The 19477-nt window shown below is 34.5% G+C and overlaps 1 protein-coding gene across 2 annotated transcripts in view; it reads left to right on the forward strand.

The window, feature by feature from the left end:
• Positions 1-18642, forward strand: part of SLC12A2 (solute carrier family 12 member 2) — a 117501-nt gene extending 98859 nt beyond the window's left edge. For both annotated transcript variants that reach the window (XM_077138317.1, XM_077138318.1), the window contains exons 20-27: positions 5144-5269; positions 7896-7943; positions 9325-9447; positions 10143-10254; positions 11882-11968; positions 13170-13305; positions 13613-13680; positions 15764-18642. In XM_077138317.1, the coding sequence (XP_076994432.1) occupies positions 5144-5269; positions 7896-7943; positions 9325-9447; positions 10143-10254; positions 11882-11968; positions 13170-13305; positions 13613-13680; positions 15764-15899 (836 nt within the window). In that variant the 3' untranslated portion in view covers positions 15900-18642. The remainder of the gene's footprint in view (positions 1-5143; positions 5270-7895; positions 7944-9324; positions 9448-10142; positions 10255-11881; positions 11969-13169; positions 13306-13612; positions 13681-15763) is intronic.
• The last annotated feature ends 835 nt before the right edge of the window (positions 18643-19477 follow it).

Below are 19477 nucleotides of genomic sequence, written 5' to 3' on the forward strand. Positions count from 1 at the left end.
CGTATTTTTTTCTGTCCCCCTTACCGCTCCCTTTCATTGATCACCAGCATTTCAATCTACTAAATTTATTTTAACATTTGTTCCCCCTATTATTTATTTATTTTTAATCCATGTTTTACTCATCTGACCATACCGTAGATATAAGAAGTATCACACACAAGGTTTTCACAATCACACAGTCACATTGTGAAAGCTATATCATTATACAATCATCTTCAAGAAACATGGCTACTGGAACACAGCTCTACATTTTCAGGCATTTCCCTCCAGCCTTTCTAATATACTGTAACTAAAAAGGTGATAATCTATATAATGTGTGAGAATAACCTCCAGGATAACCTCTCAACTCTGTTTGAAATCTCTCAGCTGTTGACACTTTATTTTGTCTCATTTCTCTCTTCCCCCTTTTGGTCAAGAAGGTTTCCTCAATCCCTTGATGCTGAGTCCCAGCTCATTCTAGAATTTCTGTCCCACATTTCCAGGAAGGTTTACACCCCTGGGAGTCATGTCCCATGGAGAGAGGAGGGCAGTGAGTTTGCTTGTTGTGTTGGCTGAGAGAGAGAGGCCACATCTGAGCAACAAAAGAGGCTCTCTTGGGCATGACTCTTGGGTCTTATGTTAAGTAGGCTTAGCCTATCCTTTGTGGGGATAAGTTTCATATGAACAAACCCTAAGCTTGAGGGCTCTGCTTATTGCTTTGGTTGTCCCCACTGTTTGTGAGAATATCAGGAATTCTCCACATGGGAAAGTTGAATTTTCCCCCTTTCTCACCATTCCCCCAAGGGGATTTTGCAAGTACTTCTTTATTCACTGTTCACATCACTCTGGGATTTATTGGGACATCACTCTGGACAAACCTACAAAATCTCATGCCCTACTCAAGGTTCCATGTACTCATGGTGTTCAATTAAACTGTCCACATAAGTTATATTAGGAAATGCCCTAGTCAAAAAATAAATTTTGTACCAAATAAACATTTTTTGCTTTAGTCTCACACATAAGTTAAAGTTTTAAAATATGAATTGCCATCTATTTTCAAAACCCTGCAATATTGACATTCCTTTATTCTTCCTCATGCAAAAACATTTTTTAATTTGTACATTTAGTCACTATCATTGTACACCCTAGGCATTCCTAACTTATACCATTTCATCTTTACCGTATATCTTTGCTTCTGATTTCATTTGTGCCCCCAGCCCTCCTCCCTCTATCATTCTCACACTGAGCTTCATTAAGTATACTAACATTGTTGTATTACAGTCAGGTAATATTGTGCTATCCATTTCTGAATTTTTACAAATCAGTCTTCTTGCACAATCTGCATCCCTTCAGCTCCAGTTTCCCAGTATCTACCCTATTTCTATCTCCTGATGGGCTTTGTTCTTAACTGAAATTCTCCAAGTTCATTCACTAATATTAGTTCATATCAATGAGACCATACAGTATTTGTCCTTTTGTTTCTGGCTAATCTCACTCATAATGTCCTCAAAGTTCATCCATGTTGTTGTATACATCATAACTTTATTCTTACAGCTGCATAATATTCCATCGTGTGTATATACCACAGCTTGTTTAGCCACTTGTCTAATGGACATTTTGATTGTTTCCATCTTTTGGCAGTTGTAAATAATGCTGCTATAAACATTGGTGTGCAAATGTCTGTTTGTGTCCTTGCCCTCATGTCCTCTGAGTAGATACCTAGCAATGATATTGCCTGATCATATGGCAGTTCTATACTTAGCTTTCTGAGGAACCGCCAAACTGCCTTCCACAGCGATGTGCCATTTGACGTTCCTACCAACAGTGGATAAGTGTGCCTCTTTCTATACATTTTCTCCAGCACTTGTTGTTTCTGTTCTATTGATAATGGCCATTCTGGTGGGTGTGAGATATCTTGTGGTTTTGATTTGCATTTCCCTAATAGCCAGGGCAGTTGAGCATCTTTTCATGTGCCTTTTAGCCATTTGTACTTCCTCTCCTGAGAAGTGTCTGTTCATGTCTTTTGCCCATTTTATAATTGGATTGTTTGTCTTTTTGTCATTGAGTTGAACAATCTCTTTATATATTCTGGATACTAGACCTTATCTGATATATCATTTCCGAATACTGTCTCCCATTGTGTAAGCTGTCTTTTTACTTTCTTGACAAAGTTCTTTGATGTACAAAAGTGTTTAGTTTTGAGGAATTTCCATTTATTTATTTCTTTATTCAGTGCTTTGGGTGTAAGATCTAGGAAACTGCCTCCTATTATAAGATTTATAAGATATTTCCCTACATTTTCTTCTGAAAGTTTTATGGTCTTCGATCTAGTGTTTAGGTCTTTGATCCATAAAAAGATTATTTACTATGACTAAGTGGCATTCATCCTAGGAATAAAAGATAGTTCAGTATAAGAAAAATCAGTGTAATGTACCACATAAAAGAACAAAGGAAAAAAGCTACCTGATTTTCTTAGTAGGCTCAGAAATAGCACCAGGCCAATTTAGCACCCTTTTTTTCTTAAAAACACTCAAAATTAAAAATAAAAAGGAACTTTTTCAACATAGTAAAGGTCATTTATAAAAATCCCACAGCTGCCATAATTCTCAGGGAACAAGACGAGAATGCCCACTTTCAACACTGCTGTTCAGTAGAGTAGAATTTCTAGCCAGAACCATTAAGGAAGAAAAAGAAAAAGTGTCCAGCTTGGAAAAGAAGAAATAGGACTATCTCCATTTGCAGATGACATGATCTTATAGGCAGAAAGATTCGAAGAATCCACAAGAAAGCTACTAGAGCAAACACAATTTCAGTGAAATGGCAGATTATAAGATCAGCATGCAAAAATCATTTGTTTTTCTGTACACTAGCAGTGAACAATCTGAAGAGGAAGTTAAGAAAACAGTTCCATTTCCAATAGCACCTAAAAGAATAAAATGTCTAGGATTAATTTATCCAACAATATAAAACGCTTGCACACTTTAAACTACAGAACACTGTTGAAGGACGTTAATGAAGACCTAAGTAAATAACAAGACATCCCATCTTCATGGATTGGAAAACTTAATACTGTTAAGATGTCAGTATTAACCAAAGTGATCTACAAATTCAGTGAAACCGTATCAAAATCCCAGCATCCTTTTTTCCGAAAATGGAAAAGAAGATCCTCAAATTCATATGGATCTGCAAGGGGTCCCTAATAGCCAAACCGGTTTTGATAAAGAACAAAGTTTAGGACTCACATTTCCCAAATTCAAATTGTACTACAAAGCTATAGTAATCAAAACACTGTGGTACTGCCATAAAGAAAAACACACACTAATGGAATAGAATTGAAAGTCCAGAAATAGGACCCACACATCTACGGCCGATTGATTTTCAACAAGGGTGCCAGTCATGCAGCAGGAAAGAACAGGCTCTAGTCTGCTCAGCAGGTGGTGCTGGGAAACTGGAGATCCACATGCAGAAGACAGAACCCCCACCAACGTTGCACACCACAGACAAAAATTAACTCAAAATCGATCAAAGGACTGAAATAAAAGAGCTAAAAAGTAAAAACTCTTAGAAGATAACACAGAGGAAAAACTTCATGGCCTGGGATTCGGCAATAGATTCTTAGATTCAGCACCAGAAGCACAAGCAACCAGAGAATATGATACACATTTGACATCATCAATGTCCATTGAAGAGTAAAGACAGTGAAAAGCATCTTACAGAATGGGAGAAAATAGGTGCAAACCATATGTCGGGAAAGAGTCGTGTATGGAACTTCATCTATTTACGTATTTAAACACCTCTATTCCCGCTGCACTGCACCCACCCTCTCCCTGACCCCTTTAAGGGTATTCCGCAGTTCTGAAAGGAACACTTTGAGATTTGTATCCATGTAACACAAAAAATACGGCTTGCTGAAATGTGTTTCCTGCCTCTGGAGAGTGGGACTTGCAGAATTCTGTGTATTTCATTCTCTCCTGCTCTGACAGTGACTGAGGTTTGGGTGCCCATTTTATACCTGTTATCTTCTACATAAATAGCAGTAATGCTTCCATTCGTCCTCAAAAGGGCCACAGTTTGACTAATAAATTATATACTTCTATAATTTATTGAGGTTTGTATGTGGTTGAAACTCTGAAGATTTTTTTCATACATTTGTAATCATTATGAAAAAAATTTTGAAAGCCTTTTTATTCATCATTAAGATTTGGAGACAGGAATTTGGTTTAGTACAGATTAGAAGCACAGATTTCGGAATCAAGTGGATCTGGGTTAAAAATCTCAGATTTTCTTCTTAGTGGATTTGTAACCTGGCAAATTTGCTGGCTTCTGAACCTCAGTTTCCTCATTTGTGAAACCATAATTATCTCAAAAGTATTTTTGTGAGGATTCTAAAAGATAAGCCTTTAGAGTAGTGCTGGCACCTGGGCTGACATAGTTCCCATTGCTACTTCTCATAATTGGTATAAAAAGTATTATGAACAGATCACAAGTTTCATGTTACATTTTGTCTTTCGTGTTTTTGGGGGTTTGTTTGGTGCGTGGTTGCAGTTGAACCCAGGTTTCCTGCCGCATGGCAGGCGAGCATTCTACCGCTTAACTACCTGTTCACCCTCATTTGTTTTCATGATAATTTTTTTGTTGTTGGAAGTTATGTGTATACTGATTCCTTGCCAAAAAAGACAAAAAATGGAGAAGGAGCTTTAAAGATGAATGACATCGTTTACCCCAGAGGTTTAGGAAAAGACTTTGTTCATTGGTCTTGACTTTGCAGTCATGAATGTAAATTTCTACCATCTTCTAACATGTATCTGAACATTTGTCATTTTTTATATTTTTCACATGTGCAAATGACTTTGAGAGTAAAGTTCTTTCACATTTTATAAATCATTCCTTTGTCTATCACATTCTGCCGTTCCATGAATTTCACTCATTACTGATACCCCCAGCACCTAATTCACGTCTGACCCTTAGCTGTGGCTTATTTAGGTGAATACTCATATCAAAACAGATTGTCATTTTTTTTTAACACGAGAAACAGTTTATAATAAACTTACTATCTCATAAGAAACTTTGCTTAAAAATGTCATTTACTTGTGCTTAAACCATGAGGCTTTCTTTAACAGTTAAAATAAAATTTATAAAATTTTAAATACTTTTGTGTCCACAGAAGAATTACTGTCATCACAAGAAAAATCTCCTGGTGCCAAAGATGTGGTATTAAGTATGGAGTATAGTAAAACATCAGATTTAGATACTCCCAAACTATCTGGTGAAAAAACGGTTACACATAAAGGTAATTTTTCATTCAAACAAGAAATTTTATTAATGGTAATGTTTAATGGTTTTTAGTATATAGCATGTCTCAGAAGGTAACCAACTCTTAAAATTGTACCGTTCATTTGTATGGTAAATTTTTAATGGCTTTCAAAAATGTTTACAAAATGGCTAACTATTTTAAAGTATCACTGAACAGAAATGCCAATTAACTATTTAAAATATGCTCTTATGTTTTTATTTGTGCTTGTTTTTAAATAAAGCAATATGAAGTATAGGTTAAAGCTAACTTGGAAAGAAACATGGTAAATCTAGAGTAGCCTGCATATAGTATATAATAACACTGAAAGGAATGAAACTTTAAAAATTAATGTACACATTTTTGTGTGTGTGTACGTCAAGATGTTTAAATAGCAGGGGTTTTGTTTATGTGCCAAGGTATTGAAAACATCCTTACATGTACTGTACCTGGAGATGGGTAAAACAGTGTAATAAAAAAATCAAGTCAAATTTATTCCTTGATTTAGTTCCTCTGTGAAGAAACTCCATTTCTAGTTTATTAGACCATAAACTATAAGCGGAAACTTACTGACATAATACCCCTCGTGGCTCATGTCGTATAGGCCACTAAACAATTTTAAAACCTTAGGGACTTTCAGATAATTTTATCTACAAATACATATGTCATGTTTATGGGAAGAAAAGAGGTATGACTTCCAAATCTTACTCTCCCACCTTCACTCTCCTGCCTCTGTTCAGTCTGGTATCTCCATCTGTCCTGTTCCCAACTGATTTGCAATGGGAAAAAATCTGCACTGTAAATCATAAAACCATATCATGTTAAATCATACTCTGTGAAATTGATCTCTTCCAGGTTATGTAAAAGTATTGATATTGCTTTTTATTTCTTTCCTTCTTATTTGCTTTGTTTGCTTAGAGTAGTATTTGAAAGTTTAGTTAAAAACTATTTTTCCCCTTTCAGTTCTTTGCTGCATTGATTATATATTTTTTCCTGTTTCACCTCAAAACTATAAGCATATTCTGGTCATTTTTTATGTTTCTTTGTTTATTTTTAATTTATCATACACATTCTTTTATTTCCTTTTACTTTTTTTCTTTTTAGACCCTTTCTCTTACCTAAAGCAGACCCTTTCTCTACAGAGTCTTTTAGGAGTTATAGGTGCAGTTATGGTGGAAGGGGGAAAAGCACTATTTATTAAGCATCTACCATATATACCCACATTATAGTAGATGTTTTCCATATGTTAGCTCATTAACGTGTCACAAGCCTATGAAGTCATTATTTTTGTAAGGTAGGAAGCTGGGTCTACTCCTCTTTTCATCGTGAAAATCTAAATCCCTTAGACTTAGATGGAATGATTTTTAAATGTCAGAATTTCCTTGACATTTCTGAGCTCTTTTAATGAATGCAGAGTGTCCGTGGTTATATTATAAATATTTTTGATATCATCAGTGATCAATACTATCAAATATTCACTTTATAAGAACAATAATATTGAATACAATAAAATTAAATGGAAAACTGAAGTGTTAGTCATTCCGTACCAGGCTTGATAAATTAACAACATTCAAAATTAACATTACCTTTATTTTGCGTTTATTTTCTAATTAGCCAATTATTTTCAAAGTTGGCATAGAAACTGAAAAAATTGTAAAGAACTTTCAAAGTTTTCAGACGTATAAACATTCTGGTGTAGTGATTATATAATCATGAATATTTAGTTATGTTTGTCTTGGTTATTATTGAAGCATACAAAATGCAAGGGAACAAAAAAGAAAGAGCACCCCTGAGTACTTGTGCTAATCACTGAGCAAATACATTGATGCTTGCAGTAGAACGTCCTCAGGAGGTAGGCACTGTCAGCCTTTTTGCAGTGAGGAATGTGGCTAGAGGAAGGGGTAGAGGTAGTACTGGAATCCTGAGAGTCTCACCAGAAAGGCTCTAACTGTGTTTGCCTCCCATCCCTGTCAAGAGTTTTACATGCCTAAAGGAAACCAACAATAGATGCGTGCTGTAACATCAAGATTGAGAAATTGAGATTACGTAAACTATAAACCCCAGAAAAATATTTATAGGTATTTAAATATAAATGGATAGAGATACATATTTATATATATAAATTAATGTATTTGGGACAAATCTCTGTACTATGACTTGGCATTTTATATAAAACAAAAGGCTTCTGTCTCTTATAACTTTGCTCAATATTTCAAATGGTGATTCCATTTTACAAATACCAGATATCCATCAAATGTTTCTAAAATAAGTTTTCAGTCATTTGCAGAGTGAAGGTAGCATGTTTAAAATTTTTTATACCTGAGAAGCCATATTCATCTTTTCAACTTATTTCAAGTATGAAATTTTTAAAACTAATAAAATTTTTTACAATTTTACAGGAATAATATTTAGGGTTGAGTGTTAATCAGTAGGAAGAGTCTAAAATGTTTGCTTTTTAAAATCCTGAATACTCTGTAGAAAATACTAATCTTCAGTCTTGAGTATTTTTCATGGACTGTTGCTTCATACTATGTTTTATTCATAAATGTGCTCTATTTACATTTTCATTATTTTATTAATATAAAGGCAATTAACCTATATTTTGTGTTTTTTAAAAATAATCTAGATGAGGAAGAGGATGGCAAGACTCCAACTCAACCACTGTTGAAAAAAGGCAGGCATTTTTCATCATTTTATTTTAGTCTCTTTTTCATACTGTTAACTCTTTAACCCCAACTTTATTATTATTATTTTTTCATCTTCTTAGTTGTTATTTCCATGGTGAGGTGATGTTACAGTTATTTATAAATGCAGATAAGAAAAATTATCAATAGTCCAACTAATGAGTAAATTTTCCCAGGAGAAGGTGACAGATTCTTTTAAAACATCAGAGCATTTCCAAACATTCAAGCCCCGAAAGTCAATATTAACTTTTTAAAAATTTAAACTGCATGGTGTGGATAAGTAGGGGCACTGAATTAGGTTTATTTACAGTGTCACTTGCATTCTTTACCATCAGTTGTACCCAGCCAAGACCTTAATTTTGGTACTAATGTATTTTTCATTTCAAAAATTACAATATTTCTCACAGTCCGGCTGCGTTTGGGAGATACAGTCATGTCAGCGTACATGAATTTTATGAGAAGGAAATAGAGGTGAGAGTTACGGAGCAGTGTGGTTTGGCAGCCATATCATCATGCACAATCATTCATCATGTTTGCGTACCTCATGGCAGCATGAAAAGTGAATGATAGACATTCTGCAAAGTGGTCAGATTTCCTCCTGTGGATTTCTGCTTTTACACGTTTGGTGTAGGAGCTATATAATAATCATTTGCTTGCTCACAGAATTAGTGCTGATTAAAAAAACAAAATCCTGCATATGTAAATGGAAACTTGTGTTCATTAGACCTGCAGCAGATGGGTGCCCTTCAAGGGAAACTTCTCTCTGTGGTTCAGGGAAAGATATGGTTTTATGACTTTGGAATTCAATATCACATTTTGAGGGGACAAAAGTTAGGGAAGGATGATGGAGATTTTCCTTAGACCTAAGAGGTTTCTACTGTGAGATTAGTTAAGATTGTACTGGCAAATTTTCTACTTCCTTGTGTTATATTTCAGATAACTTCTTGTTTAAAAGGTTTTTTTTTTAGCTTTATATTATTGAGAGGTCAGATTATGAAAAAAGTATGTTCATAGAACCAAGTATAAACTTGTTACATTCTGTCTGCCAAAGCAACTTTTCAAGAAACAAAGTCTGGCAGTCAGGTGTAATTTTATTGATTGGTATTTATGTTTTTCTTACATTTATTCAGAAAGATTCAAAATAATAAAAATTAGGTAAGATGATTTTCAAAAGTGTAGCTACTATAAAGACAAACTAATCTGTGCCTATTTTAAATTATAGGCAACTCAGAACTTATGAAGGATATCACATACAATTGTGTATGATATAAATATTTGAATACACAAAATTTAGGAAACTATAGGAATTCATTAAAAGGGGCTTTGATACTTAACTTCCCTTACATGTTATGTGTTTGCCTAATCCTTTAGAATCTAAAGGCCCTGTTGTGCCTTTAAATGTCTCTGACCAAAAGCTCCTTGAAGCTAGTACACAGTTTCAGAAGAAACAAGGAAAGAACACTATTGATGTCTGGTGGCTTTTTGATGATGGAGGTAAGACTGACAACCTGTTTCAGTAATTTCACATTTACTGAAGTTAAATGAGAGCAGTGCTAAAGAATTTCCTGGTCACACAGAGACCCCATTCAGGTTTTGCCCGTTTTCCTAGAAGCAAAAGGATTCATTTCAGAGTCAGTGTTGCAGTTAGTTGCCCTGAATGTCCCTCGTCCTTCTGCTTGGAGCAGTTGCTCAGTCCTGCCTTGGCCTTCTTAACCTTAATTAGCATTTTTCATAAGTATAGGTCGTTTTGTGGAATGTCACTCAATTTGGAATGATATCTGGTGTTTGATAGTAACTAGTTTCAGGGTATGTTTTTTTATATTGGAACCCAATTCCAGCCTAACACTGCAGGGGTCGGTCTAGCTTTCTCCTGTGTCTCATTTCGAGACACGCAGCTGCCAGTGTCTTGAGTGAGTAGACTTTCTCCTCGGCCCGTCTCTGTGTGCTCACCCCTGGGCCAGCAGGCCACGTGCCCACCTGCATGCCCCTCACATGGGCCCTGGTTCCTTGGGCCGCCCTCCTGCATGGCTTGCCAACACTCTCTGACTGGATTGTTAGGGAAGGGCAGAAAGAACTTTGTTTTTTTTTTATTGAGGTATAGTAAAACATGCTTTTAGAGACTGAACTGAATTAAAAATTCTTGATTGAGAAATTAGCATTAAGTCATCTGGTATGTTTTTATGATTCAGGTTTGACCTTATTGATACCTTATCTTCTTACTACAAAGAAAAAGTGGAAAGACTGTAAGATCAGAGTATTCATTGGTGGAAAAATAAACAGAATAGACCATGACCGGAGAGCGTAAGTTTATTTTTAGTTACTTTTTTATCCAGTAGTTTTCATTATTACTATATAGATCTGATAGGATAAAAATAAGACAAGCCAGAAAATGTCAGTCATGTTGTTCCATTCTATACCTAAGTTAAAAATTACAGTTTTTCAAATAAAACTTCAATCTGTTTAATTTTATCTTCTTTCATATATTTTTCTTACCATTTTGGCATTTTAGAGAATCTGTATTAAATACTTGTGGCATTAAAGCTTTAAGCTGATTTTTCTTTTAATTGGGTAGATATACAGAAATCTCATATTCATGTATGGGCTGCATTTTGTAGATGTCTAGTCAACAGAAATGCAAGGTGTCATTGTCATCCACCGCTTCTCTCTGTACTGCCACAACTATGGTTCTGGTTACAGTGTTTCTCTTCTGTACTTCCAAGAACCCTTGTGCCTTGTGCCTTACCTTCTCAGCACATCCCACACATTGCTCCCAGGTTCCTGTTTGGAAAGCAGAGTTTGCTTATGTGATTTCTCTGCCAGAACTTCCTCCTCCTTACCTACTACAGAAAATCTCATTGCTGTAATGTGGTATTCAAGGCCTTGACAGTCTGTCCTCTGCCCTGTTCTTTCCCCAGACACGCCCTGTACTTGAGTTTATCCTTCTGCACATGACTTGAATATGTATGTTATTTCAGATTTTTACTCCTTTGCCTACTGTAATCTTGCTACCTACATAAGTAGCTCTTCACTTACTCTCTTCCTCTCTTCCATTAAAATACTCCGTTCTCAAAGCCCAACTTAGTTGTCATGTTCTTCATACAAATTTCCCTAAATTTTTTCTTCCTTGTTCCCTATTAGAATCACAGTATGCTTGTTACCACTCACTACTTTCTGGCTTGTGTGATATTCATTTCTTTATGGTAAATGTGAGTTGTTGGCCCAATAATGCTTACACACATTGCCACGCACACAGCAGCCACTTAATAGACACAAGGATTTAACTAGGTGGTTATTCATTTCAAATACTGAATTGTGCAAGGAATCATACTAACGAATTAAAAGTTAAATCCAGAGCTTTATCTGTTTTCTAATATCTAATATCTTAATTGAGAATATTGTCATCTTATAAACATTAAATCCTGTTTTAATTGCTTTTCTTTTGTGTGTTTCATTTTTGCTATTGTTGTCACCAATGTTCCATTGCCACCTATGGCTACTGAAAGGTAATTTATTCTACTGAAAAGTCAGAGATACTTTTTCATACTCCTCTTCCATGCCTACCTCAGGTCCAAAAAATTATATAGTGAACTGAATATTCTGCCATATTCTGTATCCTTAGTTTGGTTCAAACACAAAAGTTATATCTGAGCCTTGAGATACACATTCATCTTGGATAGAAGAATAATTGCAAAATAATTAAATAACTGATTACTAGTTTTTACTGAAATCCACCTACTTACCTAGAAAGTACTCTATTCAGGGAATTTAAAAGCTTATGTTGTGACTATACAGTGCGATTTAATTCAGATGGACTTAGTTTAGCACCTGATAGACTTTCCCCATAAACCATGCTTCTCATGAAGAATGAAAAATGAGAACATTTACATCTGCCCTTCGTGTGTCTCAGTGCTGTTCATTTTTGTTCTAGGATGGCCACTTTGCTGAGCAAGTTCCGCATAGACTTCTCCGACATTATGGTCCTAGGAGATATTAACACCAAACCAAAGAAAGAAAAGTAAGTTATTGAATAAGCTACTCCCTACAGATTTCTGGTCCTTTTATGGGGTGACCAACTCAAACACTCCCATAACAGATAATTCAGCTTACAATTATTAGTTACGTATGAAGTCTTTTTTTTCTTTTTATTTAGCACTGATAGTTGTCATGCATATAGCAGATAATGAAGTAAGTCTAAAGGGCTTTCACTTTTCAGAGAGGGTTTTCGTTGCTGTATTTAAAGTGGTTCTTAAAATCCTTAATGCCACGGAAATACTGGATGGTTCTTTAAATTTGCCTTTCTGTGCCCACATCCATCAAGGCCACTCAGTCTCCACCCCATATATCCATTAGTTTTTACCATTTTGTTATATTACTAAAATAAGAGAGTATAAGAATTGCATATGACAGATAAATTCAGAATTCTTCCAGTCAAAGCAGACTCTTGGAATATCTCACCTGAAAATGGTTGTAAAGAGGTTGTTACAACAATATGTATATTTATTTTATCCAACATAATTTTAAATCTCAGACAAATGTTGAATTAAAGATAAAGCTAGCATAAAATCATTTAAAATAGAAAATAGATATAATTTGTGATATTCTAATCAAAGAGAAGTTGTTTCCACTTTAAAAAGACTAGATAGCAGGAGCTTGATACTGAAAACTATGTTTAGTGCAGGGGTTTAGAAGGTCATTCATGTTTGTGTTCTTTACTGTCTTCTGTAATTATCTGTCTAGATCTGGAGATTTGTTCTGAAATTCCTCAAATTTTTAGTATATGCTCTTTCATCCCTTCAAAATATTCTGGTCCATTTTTTGTACTCTTTTGTTGATTGGTACTTGAATTAGGCAAGCCTATGGGATGTTTTAAACATAGGAGTAACACAATTTGGCTTATTGCTCAACTCGAAATAAAGCTTTGGCCTTTGTAATGAAAATTCATTTAGTTTCAGGGGTTGGGCACAGAGGCAGAGATAGATCCAGAGAAACAAGCCGCAGCAGTTAAAACTACATTTCTGTTACTAGGAATATGGTTCTAAATTCCTAATCAGTTTGAGATGCCAGAGATTGCTGTTGTCTAGATAAATTGCTGAAGTGATTGTTATAATTGAGGTAGATGAAAGCACTAACTTTTCAATGTATTGTTTATTACTCAGAGCTTCCTGTATGTGATTTAAAATAAAGTTAATTGCCAGTATTCTTTCCATTTTTTCAAGTATTGTAGCTTTTGATGAAATGATTGAGTCATACAGACTTCATGAAGATGATAAAGAACAAGATATTGCAGACAAAATGAAAGAAGATGAACCTTGGCGAATCACAGATAATGAGCTTGAACTTTATAAGACCAAGGTATTCTTTCTCTTCTGCTTCCTTTTCTTAATCTTCCATGTGATTCTTTTTTTAATACTTAAGTCCTAAGTAACAAGAACTGCAGTTTGATATTGCAGTAACAAGTTTTGTAAATTTTAAGTTTATTTATAAAATTTTAAGTTTGATTTATATGTAGACAGTATATTTTTCTTTTAAATAAGGAACAGATATTTTTAATACACCAAAATTCATTTTGGTTTCTTTCTGCTTACTTTTAAGATTATGAACCATGCTAGAATTTCGTTTTCACATGGTATAGTAATGACTTTGTCCTGTTTCATTTCAGACATACCGTCAGATCAGGTTAAATGAATTATTAAAGGAACATTCAAGCACAGCTAATATTATTGTCATGTAAGTAATGTCTGTACTAAGATTATCTTAGCTGTTCACTATAACAATGTACTTTAATGAACTAGTGGTTATAAGAAGGAAAAAAAGAACTTTTCGGAGTCTGCTTTAGGCATGTGGAGAAATAATTTTAAATAGGAAGAAAGAAAAAACAAAACCTTAACCTTAAGCCTCCATGAATCAAAGTATATGATAATAGGCTGTTCTGGAATTCTGTAGCTTTGAAGACATTGCAGCATAGCCCGTATGTTTGTGCAGGGTGTGAGGACTTGGACCCCAAACAACTTCCTCATGAAAATAACCCCATAAAATTATTTGGAGTATAAAATGTAAAAGGTGGTTGCTGTCTTGTCACCACCTCCCAAATTCCCCCAAATAAACTTTACCTACAGAAACACTGTCCTTGCATGGAATATGCCTGCCAGTGCCAGTTTTGGTTTTTCCACAGCTGAACCAGGTTAGCTGAATACTATTTGAACCTTCATTTTCTCAGCCTTGGAACCTGTGTCCTTAGATAGGGAAAGCTTAGGCCTCCAAAAACATGCCAAATGAAGTAAAAGTAACACCAAAGATTCTCGCAGGCAGTCGGGGTAACAAAGTCAGTAACCTGAGCCCTCAATCTTGTGGCTCGCCCCTAGAAACTTATTCCTGCAAAGGAGAAGCTAGGCCTACTTATGATCAGGCCTAAGAGTCACCCCAGAGAATCTCTTTTGTTGCTCAGATGTGGCCTCTCTCTCTAAACCAACTCTGCAGGTGAACTCACTGCCCTTTCTGCTATGTGGACATGAGGCTCCCAGGGGTGTAAGTCTCCCTGCAGTGTAGGACAGGAACCCCGGGATGAGCCAAGACCCGGCATCATGAGATTGAGAAAGCCTTCTTGACCAAAAGAAGAAAAAGAGAAATAAGACAAAATAAAATTTCAGTGGCTGAGTTTTCAAACACATTTGAGAGGTTGTCCTGGAGGTTATTCTTATGCATTATATAGATACGCCTTTTTAGTTTATGGTATATTGGAATGGCTAGAGGGAAGTAGCTGAAACTGTTGAGCTGTGTTCCAGTAGCCTTGATTCTTGAAGACGATTGTATAAAGATATAACTTTTACAGTGTGACCATGAAATTGTGAAAACCTTGTGTCTGATGTTCCTTTTATCCAGGGTATGGACAGATGAGTAAAAAAATAAGGATAAAAATAAAAAATAGGAGTGGGGGATAAGGGCTAAAAAAAATTGGGGTAGATGGAAAATACTAGCGGTCAATGAGAGGGAGGAGTAAGGGGTATGGGATATATGAGATTTTTCTTTTTATTTATTTTTCTGGAGTGATGCAAATGTTCTAAAATATTAGATCATGGTGTTGAACACACAACTATGTGATGATATTGTGAGCCATTATATAGTTTATAAACTATATATTATATAGTTTGGATGGACTCTGAAGATTTCTCAATAAAAATATTTTAAAAAGAGAGAAAAATAATAACACCAAAGGATTATTTTGATTAACCACAAATATTTAATACACCAGAAGGTTTCAACTTTTGCTGGTGATGGTCAAGTATCTCTAATGCAAAAAACTAAAACATAGGAATCTGGAGAGAAAATTTTGTACAGAGTGAACTGACCACTACTCTGCCGCCTACAGAGAAGAAAGCTCAGGCAGATGAGAGAAGATGACAGTCAACACGTAAAAACAGCTGTGAATTTCATTTATCCGTGTACAGCTTCCGTTTCCTGAATTCATTAGAAATTTCCATTTCTCCATCTATTTGTCTTCCTTATGGAGGAAGGGGAAATTTGGAGTTTGGTGTTAGATCCCAAATGTATTATGGTTCATAGAAATGTTGATTTTTCTAATCTGAAGAAATTTAAAAATATGTTTTTCAAACTTGAAGTAATGAAGTAGTGATATGAGAGCAAAGTGATTCTCTTCTGTATGCAGACTTCCTGCACTCAAACGTATTCGTAACTTGTGGTAATTTTTAGTTACTTTTATTGTGACCTATTTTATAATGATTTTTTTTCTGTTTACATTTTATTCTGCTCAACTTAACAGTGTGCTCATTTCTTTTCTCTTTTTTCATACCAGGAGTCTCCCAGTTGCACGTAAAGGTGCTGTGTCCAGTGCCCTCTACATGGCGTGGTTGGAAGTTCTGTCAAAGGACCTCCCCCCGATCCTGCTGGTCCGTGGGAATCATCAGAGTGTCCTGACCTTCTATTCCTAAGTGTCCTATGTGGTGGACAGCCCTGCAGAGCGGCACTGCCCTGCCTAGTGGAGTCACTGAAGTCTACAATGAGACCTAACATCACAACGGCGAACTGTGACTTTTATTTTACTATTTTCTTTGACATGAAAGCACATGGGGAAGTTGCTCCATTGATATGTTTATGGAGACTTCAGTTTTAGTCAGTTCCTTATCTCAGTCTTAATGAATGATGATTCCTTGTAGTTGGACTGAAAGCTCATGAGAGTAAAGTTTTCTTTGCTACTTGAATAGCAATAAAAGTGTGTTATTTTTTGATTGATGAAAGGAGTACAAAAAGCCTTTAGCCTTGAGGTGCCTTCTGAAATTAACCAAATTTCATCCATATTATCCTCTTTTATAAATTTATAGAATGTTAAACTTTGCCTTCAGCTATTTTTATTTCTAGTCTCTTCTACCTTAAAACAGACGCTGCTTTTCTTCTCCCATTGATCAATTAGTATTGAGTACTGTATGTTTTCTATTACATTTGTAAAGGTATCTGTTAGATATGAAAGATAGGAGAATTAGGGCAGGTTAATGAAAAATGAAAATTAAAAAAGGGAACCAAAAAGTGGCCCAAAGTTAGGTTTGTATGAGTATGTAAATGTAGATCTAAGGGAAAAAGGCCCAATATATCTTTTTTTCTCTGACTGACTCTTACTTATATCGTTATTATTATTTTTCAAAACCTTAGGGAAGGTTGAAGAGTTACCCAGTACTTCTGTATACCATGCTAAAAAATCACGTGCTGTCATTCTTTAAACAAAAACCCATAAGATCATTTGGATTTATTAGAGATCTGTCCTAATTTAGAGTTTCCCTCAAATCTGAGGGACTTTTAAGAAATGCTAACAGATGTTTCTGGAGGAAATTTAGACAAAACAATGTCAATTAATAGAGTATTTCAGAAAACACTATGTGGAATTTCACTATACTGTACCATCCTTTATAAATCACTAAAATATTTAATGTTTCATCAAATGATTAAATGGATCACTGATTTCTTAGCAAAATGTTTTTAGGCTCATTCATTCAAATGTCAAGTACACTTAGTCTTAATATACTCAGGTTTGAACAGATTCTTTGGAACACTTAAATTTAATCCATTCTTAATACTTTAAAACTTTTGTGTTAAAAAAACTGCCAGTTTGTGCTTCTGAAATGTCTGTTTTGACACCATAGTCTACTAGTACAATTTTGACAGTACAAATGTACTGTTACTAAAAGCTTTATACATAATTATTAATGTGAAGTTTTTTATATTTTATTCAAGGAAGGATTTCCTAAAAACATTTCAAGGGATATATGTCTGCATATCTGTGTGTGTGTGTGCATATGCATACACGGATGCATATGTGTGTATATATAATGACATTTTTGTTGCTGGGTTTTGGAATTTAAAGTGATCAAGATTCATTAGATTAATTTTCTTTGTCTTAGTATGCATAAGTTCAAAATTAGATTGACAGATACAGGTTTCATCCAAAGGGCATGTAACTTTTATGCAGTTATCATTAGTTCAGAAAGTAGAAAACATTTCATCTAAAGCACTGTTTGTTGGGTTAATTGGTATAAGTTTCAGTGGTGGAGGATTTTTACAAGTTTTCAAGAATCTTGATAGAAATCTAAAAAATTATTACTGTTTTCAATATTGCAGTAATTTTACTGCATGAGTATAATATGAAAATGAAGATCTGATAACAACTTTGAATTCATAATGCTAAGGAAATGAAGTAATTGTGTTTTTTTGAAAAACCTTTTCTACATTATAACCCACAGTGGTGTTTCATCTATTGCAGGTTTTGCTATGCTTGCGGGGAAAGACAGTAGAAATGTCGTATTATTCAATAAAGATATAATTAATATCATGTTTGAAATTTTAATGGATAATAGGGCATGAACTGAGTGCTGCTATCTTGATGTGGACAGGTACACTTTTTGTTTTTTTTTAATGTTTTGCCCATTCAGGAAAATATTGTGATCTGTACTGCAGGAACCAAATGTCATGCGTCTCTGCATACCTGTGTGTATAAAGTTCATAAAATATATCTAAATATGCATAATGGGGGGTAATATTGTCTGTAAAATAATGTTAAGAAGCTTTTCACTTAAAAAAAAAATGCGTTATTTTCACTTAACACTAGATACCAGGTCAAAAATTTTCAAGGTTGTTGTGCTCTAATAAATTTCAGCAATTCTTAGAGGTGTTAGCCTAGTATTGAAGTTATTCTTTTCTATTTTATTTATGCTGAATTTTGATTATTTTAATGCCAAATTTTTTTTTTTTAGTTCCAATAATTGGTGATAACTTGGAAATAAATAATTATGCAGTGGCATTTGACAGTTCATTATTTCTATAGGTAAAAATTCAATGGATATAGAAAGAATGGTGGTGTTAGACTGATTTATTAACAGTTAATTAAATCAAGTATTTATTTGTTACATTTTTCCTATTTGTATTTTAGGTTTCCTTTTACATTCTTTTTATATGCTTTCTGATATTGCATATTTTTAAAGTTTATGGAAATAATTTAAATATTTGAGCTCTGGTGGATGATTACTTAAGTTTGAAAATGTAATATTTTGATAATACTGTACCATAACTATCACACAAATGCTTTTCTAATGTTTTAACGTTGAATATTGCAGTTGCTGCTTTGTACAGAGGTTACTGCAATAAAGGAAGTGAATTCATTAAAACTATTTATTGTCTACTCTTATACTTTCCCTGTTTATAAATCTGTGCTAGTTTTGTGAGTTAATCTCAGGTAACTATTATTACTTCATTGGTGTCTGAGCTTTTTTAATAGATTTTGCCTTTAATATTCATGCCTTGGAAAAATTGTTTGAAATTTTTCACTGTCCCTAACTTAAACTTTGGATTAATCACTATTGATGCCAATAGTGTGACCAAGCCAGATAAGATGCACCTCATTTTGATTTTTTTTTTTTAATGATGTAGCTGTTATAATTCTGCTTTTTATTTAGGTTAAATCCCTTATTTATAAATGAGGAGACTAGTAAGATTAATATGGATTCACAGTCCCTAGTTATAATCTGATTCTTTTCTTCCTAAGATTTTTTTGTAAGATGATTTGATGATTTATAATTTACAAAAGCATTTTCCACTGTCTCATCTCACCAATATAATAGGTGTGTTATACGTGCACTACAATTATTTATCTCTGTTTCTTTTTTGAGATGGTAGCTTGGAGCAGTTAGGGAGTTTCCCGAGGTCATGTGATAAATAAGTGGAAGATTCAGGCCTAGAACCCAGACCTTTCCTCTCCAGGCACTTCTTCATTCTGCATTCCCGCTGCCTCGTCCGTAATTAGAGCTCTAGAGTACATTGGTCATTGCCAGACTATTTGTTCTTGTCTGCCCAGCAAGACTATTCTCAGGTAATGCAGATTACAGTTGGAAATACAATACACATTGACTGCAAATACCTTTATAGATCTAATGTTTATTGTATAATCTTTCTTTGCTTCTTGCTCATCCTCAAATATGTCACTATTCAGGCCACTTCATTCACTTACTTGGAAAGCTAAAAGAGA

The sequence above is a fragment of the Tamandua tetradactyla genome, chromosome 20 (genome assembly GCF_023851605.1).
Source record: "Tamandua tetradactyla isolate mTamTet1 chromosome 20, mTamTet1.pri, whole genome shotgun sequence".
Classification (NCBI taxonomy): Eukaryota; Metazoa; Chordata; class Mammalia; order Pilosa; family Myrmecophagidae; genus Tamandua; species Tamandua tetradactyla.